The following is an 8758-nucleotide window of genomic DNA, read 5'->3' as shown; positions in this document are numbered from 1 at the left end:
GCTAATAAAATCCAAGACAAGATCACAGCCCTCTGATCATCGCTGGAGATGCTATTATTTGGTTGTTGTCCTATTTGCTGCTGTTGCTCATTTCGGATTCTTGCCTTGCTGTAATAAGTCACACTCTCTCCAGCCATCATCCCTGTATTGACAGGCAAATGTCACCCACGTTTGATTGACGTCCATTGCTCCTGAATACAGAAGTATGATTTAGGAATCAATTCTGTTTGTTTATTTAAACAGCTCTTTGTGTACCTTGTGTATCTGTGAGCAGGACAAGTTCCTTAATATTTTCTCGGGAGAAATGCCACTAATATTGGACATTCACCTTCCCACTTAGCCACAGAGGTGCCCACCAGCCCTTGGAAGAGGAAAAGAAACCTTTCACACACACACACACACACACAAAAAAAAAAAAAAAAAAAAAAGAAAACCCCAGGACTTAACAAAACGCTTTGCTGCCCCCGACTTAAGGCAGGGAGAGCTTTTTCTCAGGTCCCGGCATCTGTTGATCCACACATGCCCCGCACTTTCCTTTGGCTTCTAAACAAAAGGGAACTCTTTTCCTCGGTGTCAGTTTGCTAGCAAAGTGGTAGCTGGCTTTAACACTGGGAAACACTGCAGCCGATGATGAGTATGTCAATTTTAATTCACAGAAAAAACTGTTTCCTTCTCTAGCTTTATAGTTGTAATCAGGGAGGGGGGAAGGGGGACATCCGAAATTGTAAGAGATGCTAATCCCTATTATTGTGAGAGGTGGGAGGTATATTTTCGAATAACTTCCACTTGGACAATCGGTAACTGTAAAGCATCCCTACATTTAAAGCGGTATTTCCCAAAAAACACTAACATGGCAGGGTAGCCTCAGGGAAGCGTTAAGCAGGAGGTGGATTGACCTTTAATTCTCGATTGGTGACCTGAAGGGTACCCAGAGGCTGCTAAGCACATCTCTTCCTTTTGGTCTGCTCCAGAAAGAGCTGTCATCGCAAGATGCAGCTAGTGAGTGAGGCTCACGATTTCAGTTCATCCGTTTGCGGGAGGGGTGGGGGAGGGAGAGAGGAAAAAAAAAATATATATTTCCCACACTGCCAGAGTAATGCCAAACTCTCTGTGAGTGGGAAGAGCAGAGCAGATGCTGGAATGAGATGCCAAAGCAGCTCCCCTTTCCCCTGCGCTTTTGGGTGCCTATAAATTGCTCCAGCGCGCTCGTCAGCCTCCTCCTCTCCTGGCAGGTGGCACCCGGGCAGGATCCCGCTCTCTCTCCGGCTCCGGCTCCAGCTCCGGCTCCGGCGCGGCGCGGCGACGCGGGCTCTCGGCGGCGGGCACCGGGGCGGTCGCGGGGCGGCCGGGAGGCGCGTCTCGGCTGAGGACTGTCGTCTCTGAGAAAAAAAAAAAAAAAAAAAAAAAAAAAAAAAAAAAAAAAAAAAAAAGAGCGAGCAAGGAGGCGAGCGGGGCGATCGCGAGAGGAAAGGCAAGTTCCAGGGAAAGTTGACTCGGACTGGCACAGCCTGCAAAAAAAAAAAGTCGATCGCCAGCGGGAGCATAAAAGTGCGGGCGGCCGGGGCGCGGCGGCAGCTCTCACTCCCTCCCGCCCGCCTGCCCGCCCGGCGGCTGCAGCGGCCGCAGCGGAGCGCCGCGACCCGCGGGAGCCCCCGCCGCCACCGGCAGCGGGAGGGCGGCGAAGCCCCAGGGGAGCCGAGCTCGCGCGGGCTCGGCGGTTTTTCGGCTCTGAGGAGGTCCCCGACCAACCATCAAGATTTTGTCCAAAAGCAGACAAGAGGATCGCCCTGCGCTGAGCCGGCTGGTGGGCAGCAGGCGGCGGCTGATCGCGGCCGGCGCGCTGGGGGTGGTGATGGTGCTGCTGCTGGTCATCCTCATCCCGGTGCTGGTCAGCTCGGCCGGCACCTCGGCGCACTACGAGATGCTGGGCACCTGCCGCATGGTCTGCGACCCCTACGGCGGCACCAAGGCGCCCAGCACGGCGGCCACGCCCGACCGCGGCCTCATGCAGTCCCTGCCCACCTTCATCCAAGGGCCCAAGGGGGAGGCCGGCCGGCCGGGCAAAGCGGGGCCGCGCGGCCCCCCGGGGGAGCCGGGGCCGCCCGGCCCGGTGGGGCCGCCGGGTGAGAAGGGCGAGCCGGGGCGGCAGGGCCTGCCGGGCCCCCCCGGGGCGCCGGGGCTGAACGCGGCGGGGGCCATCAGCGCCGCCACCTACAGCACCGTCCCCAAGATCGCCTTCTACGCCGGCCTCAAGCGGCAGCACGAGGGCTACGAGGTGCTCAAGTTCGACGACGTGGTCACCAACCTGGGCAACCACTACGACCCCACCACCGGCAAGTTCACCTGCTCCATCCCCGGCATCTACTTCTTCACCTACCATGTGCTCATGCGGGGCGGCGACGGCACCAGCATGTGGGCCGACCTCTGCAAGAACAACCAGGTGGGCGCCGCGGCGGGCGCCGGGGGTAGCCGAGGACATCAGGGCAGCGGGAGCCCGGGAAAAGCCGGGCTTCCTGACGGGAGCCGACTACCGTGAGGGGAGGGCGCCCGGGGGGAGCGGGGCTGCCCGAGGGCAGCAGGTGCCCGGGGGAAGCCGGGCTTCTTGAGGGGACAGGCGCCGTGAGGGGCGCGGGCGCCCGTGGGGAGCCGGGTTCCCTGAGGGAGCGGGCGCCCGGGGACGGGACCGGGCTCCCTGAGGGAGCTGGTGCCGTGAGGACAGTGGGCGCCCGGGCGGAGTCAGACTCCCTGAGGGGCGAGGGCACCGTGAAGGGAGCGGGCGGAGCGGGAAGGGCGGGAAGCGGGCGGGGAGGGGAAACGGGCGGCCGCTGGAGGCGGCGCGGGCGCGGGGCGGGGGAGTGGGACCCCAGCCCGGGCGGCGGGCGGGCAGGCAGGGCGAGCTGCCGGGGGAGCCGAGGGGAGCCGGTGCCCGCCGCCTCGCCGCCGGCGGGGACTCTGTGGGCAGCGCTGGTGGCGAGGCGCGGTGCTCTGCCCCGCTCCGCCTCGGGTGCCCGAGGACCCCGTGGTTTTCCGCGCAGAGCCGAGACCGCCCCGGGCCGCCGGGTGAATGCGGACTCAACGCACTCTTTTCCCCGAGAGTCACGCCGCTGTCACCCTCTCCCACCTCGCTGTCCGGGCCGGCCCGCGGGCAGAGCGGCACCTGGCCGGCGCCCGCCCCCCCCTCGTCCGGCGCCGGCTGTAGTCGACCCGGCAGTGTCGGCCAGCCCGCGGCCGCGGAGCGCTGCCTTCAGCCCGGCCGGGACGGGAGCAGGGGAGTGGTCGGGGCGGTCGCGCGGGCAGCGCTGCCCCCACGGGGGCGAGCGGAGCTCGGGCCGGGGCCGGGCGTTCCCGCAGGGAGGGGAAACTCCCCGGGAAGGAAGGGAAGCCGGGGGCGGCGGGTGAGCTCAGGAGTGGGTGGTCCTGCGTGGGGACGGGTGAGATGTGAGGGAGGAAAGCAGCCACGGCACGGGACGGGGCTCCCACGCAGCGGGGCGCCGATTTTGACACGCTCAGCCCCCGGCGGGGAGCGAGGTTTCCCTCTGCCAGGGAAAGCCGGTAACCGTGTGAGCTCGGCGTCCGCAGACCTCGCCCCTTGGCGGGCTAGCGCCGGGGAAGGCGCCGGCTGACGGATGGTACGATGGAGGCACGCCGGGCGTCCGGCAAACACGGGCACGGCCCGAGGTCTGCCGGCACCCCCGCGGGAGGGTGGAACCGTTCAAAATGGTTAAAGATCTTGCGGTGCTACTGTCTGGAAGATAGAGGAATCATCCATTTTAATTAGGATAAACGTTGCCACCGCGCTGGCAGAAGCTGTGCCTGTAACATTGCCCTTGGGGAGCCGTTCTTCGCGATTTTGCGCTTCTTCCATACATAGTTAACAGACGCAGGCTCTAATTACGGTAGCGCCTAGGGAATCCGCCATTCCTCCTGCTCTGGATGCCCGGGGTGAGGGGGGGGGGGGGGGAGTGCGGTGTGCCAGGGCTTTCCCGTGTCTCCCGGAGCTCGGCGGAGCTCCCCCCAGCCCCCGGTGCGGCGGGAGGGCGAGGGACGAGCCGCGCAGCAGCCGCTCAACAGGTCATTCACTGCCTGAGCTGTCCCGGCACGCAGGGGGCTGCTACAGGGCCGGGCCGCCGGCTTTCCCAGGCTCGGGGAGCCCGCAGCCCAGCGCCGCCGCTCTCCCCGGGCTTTCAGCCTCCGGCGGGGTAGGCCGAGGGGTAAGGGAGGGTGTTGATCCGCTCTACGCGGTGTCCGTAGGAGTGAAAATCGGACTCCGTGTCCCCGCCGTGGCTCGCAGGTCGCGGAGGGGCTCGTTCGTTTGCGCGTCTCCTCCCCCGCGAAGCATCGCCAGCGCGGCGGGGCCGAGAGCCGCTCCACGGCCCTTTGTGCTCGGCGCAGATCGGAGCATCGGCGGCCAGTAAATTAATCCGATACGCCACTTAACCTTTTGTTTATGGCTGCTCAGAAGTACTGTGAAAACAGAATAATGAGGACATCAGCAGCAATTAATTAAATTAGAAAATATCTGCCATAAATACTATCTCAGCAGATAAACCAGGACTAATAAAGTACATTGTAATATAGTCATTTTGATTTCTTCATACAAAGGCAATATTGTCCACCGCGAGAATATAATTTTATTTGCAATTAAAACATTAATCTATTTTGACCCCTATTTATAATGTTTTAAAGTGTCTATTTTCCCAAATCCTGAAAAATAAATACGTACCAGTACTTCTTAAAAAGTAACAATTATAAATATTAAATTGAGCCTAAAGTCTAACTGTTCCCAAATATAACTACTTCAAGTACCAGACATGAGACAAATTAAACTCGCAGTGATTCAAAGAAAACAAAAAAAACAAAACAGTGCAGGGGTTCTATGTATATGTTTTTATATATCTATTAAGGTAAATATCTGCTTACAAACTATTTAAAATTGACGCACAGTTTTAAGGCAGCAGTGTCTCCTTCTGATTATGATTTATACTTGAAACACTAAACGCTGATGTGATGTGACAGCAGTTAACTTTGTGTATTATTTGTAAGAAAGCTGGGAAATTTTGGAAGTAAGTCGTTAAATGGAGTCTGGCAAAGATAACATAAATTCAGTGTTTTCTGACAATGACGAAAACCAAACCGTTGGAAAGTGCATGACTTATTGAAAAAAAAAAAAACCGAAACAATTCCTAAGCAATGCACAGGAGGAACCTCAAGGTCTCCACTGTTAACACATGGCCTTCTTTAATGGTTATACAGCTTGAACAGGGAAGTGCTGAGATCACATAGCTTAGCTAAAATGTGGGTGCAACCTGCAAGTGTAGCTTCACGGAAGATGAGGTGAGCAGTCATGCAACTTATGAAATGCATAATCTGTTAATGCTTTGAGATACATTTACCCTCTTGCAGCAGTACACTGAGAATTCATTTGAGACTGTTCTCCCAGGCTTTAAAAAGAAACGGCTAACCAAACAAGGAGGTAAAGCCTCTAAGAATAGCACACTGGAGTTTACAGGACATTTGTTGCTGTACGTAGGGCAGTAAGATCTACACATTAGTTTCTAGACTTTCAATACCCAGAATCATTTTTTCTTCAGCCATTATGTTCTATCTAGAATCTTAAAAATGAAATATCCATTGCTGTTGTAGTCATTGTCCATATGCTGACTCCCTTAGGATAGTCACCAATACAATTAAAATTCCCCTGTCCACAGAAATTTTAGACAAATCCACAAAGTAGCATTTCATTACAATGCAAATGAAAACTTGGAAAGTAATTTAAACCATTTTGTTTGCCAGTATGCAAGATACTAGTTCTCTATGAAAGTTTTTCTACCTCATCTATAGCCTATTTATTCCTTCCCATTTGCCCTTTCCATTTACACTACCAACAGCAGTCTCAGCCCGTTATTTTCTTTGGAGGGTATTTCCCGGGTTAATGGCCCAGAGCCTTCAACTCCACCCTGCCAGTCATTAATCCAGAGGAAACACCCACTGCTTAGAATAATTATTGCTTAAACACTAGCAAAATAGATCGCCTCTGTAACCAACACCAGGCAATTCAGGATCAAGAAGTCCTGAAATAGTTGTGGTTTATCATAATGCCATGGATCAGTTTAAATTTGCAGACTGTAACACCACTGCCAGCCTTTTAAGCCTTTCTCACTCTTCTTACAGGATGTACAAGGAATTTCCACCTGCTGTGATTTTTAAGCTGCATAATGCCATAAGCTCTTGCATAGTAAAGAACCCCCTCCTTTTTAACATTTCAATATTAATGTGAAATCATATCACATGAAAATTTAATTTGGAAATTTATCATTTAAACTTTGAAAGGAATCCATGGAAAATTGTGATTTATAGCCTATTTTTTCAATTCAGAACAGGTAAAATCCCACATCTAGTACGCCAAGTCATGAATTATTACTTAGTTCAGGTTTGCAATACCACTAAATCACTTACTGCTCTGTAACTACACTAGAACAAAGACAAGCAACAAGCAGATGATGTGTAACACTGAAATAAATCACATACAACTAAGTTTAAAGATTTTACCCAACAGGGTCAAATTATATATAAATGATTTGGAGACTTACAATGCCACAGACTACTCATTGCTGGAAACCAACATATATCTTGCAATTACAGATTACTTCCAGTTTGCGAGTAATGACAAATTTAAACAGTAGTGGAATAGCAAGGGAGAACTGGGAAAAAATGTTATGTTTAAGTGAAAGTTGCAAATGAAAAGTCCTCAATGACTTGTAAATTCCAACACCTCTTAAAGCAAATAGCAACTCGCCTGTGATTTTTCAAATGTGCATCTCTTAACAGCACAGAGAAATTAGATGTTTGCTTACTGAAATGTGGCGATAACAGTTTTTCCAAACCCCGACTAGATCCTTACCTGCTTGTGTGCATTGGCGTGTGCATGTGTGTGCGTGGGTGTGTACTTTTTGACGTCTTTTTGCAGCACGATCCTGTTAGTAGTATGACAATAAATCACCCCTGGAAAAAGTCCAGCTGGGTATCAGTAGGGCCTCACTGTGGATCCTTGTCAATGTCAATCAAATATTCTGCTGACATAAAAGTTGCGCCAATGTAGAACTGGCACACGACCACGTACAGTTCTCTGAACTCCAGCTATTATTATGCATATAATTAAAAAGGCTCCAAACATTTACAGGAGTGCAAGCAGTTGTGTATTAATCAGGTGACTGAGAAAGGAGCAGGTTATTGCTTTAGTCTCAAATGTTGTATTGTAGGAAAAAACAAGCAATAACCATGAGAAAAAATGATGATATACGTTGCCAGACAATTAAAACGGCAACTTATGCATGCTGAATAAAATATTGAGGATATGCTTTAATCTCACCATGCAGGAAAAATTACCTGAGTTTTCTTAACCACTCATTATGTATTTTATGTAGGTTCGAGCTAGTGCGATTGCTCAGGATGCTGATCAGAACTACGACTACGCCAGTAACAGCGTGGTTCTTCATTTGGAGCCAGGAGACGAAGTTTACATTAAATTAGATGGAGGAAAAGCACATGGAGGAAACAACAACAAATACAGCACATTTTCTGGATTTATTATTTATGCTGACTGATAATGAGTAAAAAGACCCACCAAACCAGTCCAAAAATGAAGCTTGCTCTTCTAAGCAATGGATTTGCGTGGCAAAAGTCAATGAAACGAGCACCCCAGCAGAGAGCGACCACCGAACACCTCAGTAGCGGGGAAAAAAAGTTGAATGCTACCTGATTCACATCTGTACAACACAGACAAACCTTATGCTAAAAAATTACAAAACAAGTTAAACAGATGTGCGATCCACTACCGCCAAAGCAAATACTTCCTCATTGTTAGTGTCCATGTGAATGAAGTCCTACGTAGATCAAATTTTTATAGGGAAAAAACCCACCTAAGGACGCTGAGTTATTTCTTCAGTGTATATGATACTTTGATGTGTTATGATCTTGCTGCTTTATCCATACTTCAGCTTTGGTTCTTGTGACTTGCTAACAATGATGCTTGGAGTCCACTCATAGTGTGGTGAGGAATGATTTTACAATAAAAGGAAGAGGTAATCAAAATACACTTTCTCTCTCCAAAGGAATTGTTTGCCTTGTACTTTTCTTATCCTTCCACTTAAAACTAGAAACTAATCAGCTTCAAGCCTTAACTCAATGTTCCTGCTTTGTAGGTTTACATTAGACTTTGAATATAAAATCAATCCAGTGGAGTTGTTTAAATTTTGTCTTCCCCTTAGCTATGCTCTAAAAGATAAAGGAAGATAGAAGAAACACTCCCCCCCCAAAAAAAACCAAACTGTAATCATTGACAAACTATTCTATTGGACCAAATCTCTGATTCCACCGAAACCAATGGCAAAACTCCCATTGATATTAGTGGAAAAAGAATTTGGCTTTTAATTTGTAAACATGTAAATATATATTTAGACAATTATTACAGGCCCATTCTTCATGGTTAGTTGTGTAAATATTTAGCAAGCCTGGCATCCACATCCTCAGACTAAGGTAGAGTGTTTTCTTTTCAGCAATTAGTCTTCATTAGTCTCTTAGCACTTAGTCTGTACTTGGGTACTATTTTTAATAAAATAGTTATGACTTAACATACTGCAGATGTTCAACTTAGAATTTCATAGGAATATAATGGGTCAAAACCTTATTTGTCTTAGGTGTCTTGTCTCACTGAAGTTAGTGGGATTATTCCCACAAAGGAAGAGTGGGGGATCAGACA

At 50.5% G+C, this 8758-nt stretch overlaps 1 protein-coding gene across 1 annotated transcript; it reads left to right on the top strand.

The window, feature by feature from the left end:
• Positions 1-306: 306 nt before the first annotated feature.
• On the top strand, positions 307-8093 carry C1QL3 (complement C1q like 3). Its single transcript, XM_075746282.1, has 2 exons — positions 307-2440; positions 7425-8093. Exons 1-2 carry the CDS (start codon positions 1853-1855, stop codon positions 7602-7604), a joined length of 768 nt encoding a protein of 255 aa, XP_075602397.1. The 5' UTR covers positions 307-1852; the 3' UTR covers positions 7605-8093.
• The last annotated feature ends 665 nt before the right edge of the window (positions 8094-8758 follow it).

This window comes from Balearica regulorum, chromosome 2 (assembly GCF_011004875.1).
Source record: "Balearica regulorum gibbericeps isolate bBalReg1 chromosome 2, bBalReg1.pri, whole genome shotgun sequence".
NCBI lineage: Eukaryota > Metazoa > Chordata > Aves > Gruiformes > Gruidae > Balearica > Balearica regulorum.
Note: the sequence above shows the minus strand (reverse complement) of the source record. Positions and strands in the feature narration are given on the sequence as shown.

Coding starts and splice junctions, on each gene's coding strand:
- C1QL3 (XM_075746282.1), top strand. CDS start 1,853: ATGGTGCTGCTGCTGGTCATCCTCATCCCGGTGCTGGTCAGCTCGGCC. Junction 2,441..7,424: donor ACCTCTGCAAGAACAACCAG/GTGGGCGCCGCG, acceptor TATTTTATGTAG/GTTCGAGCTAGTGCGATTGC.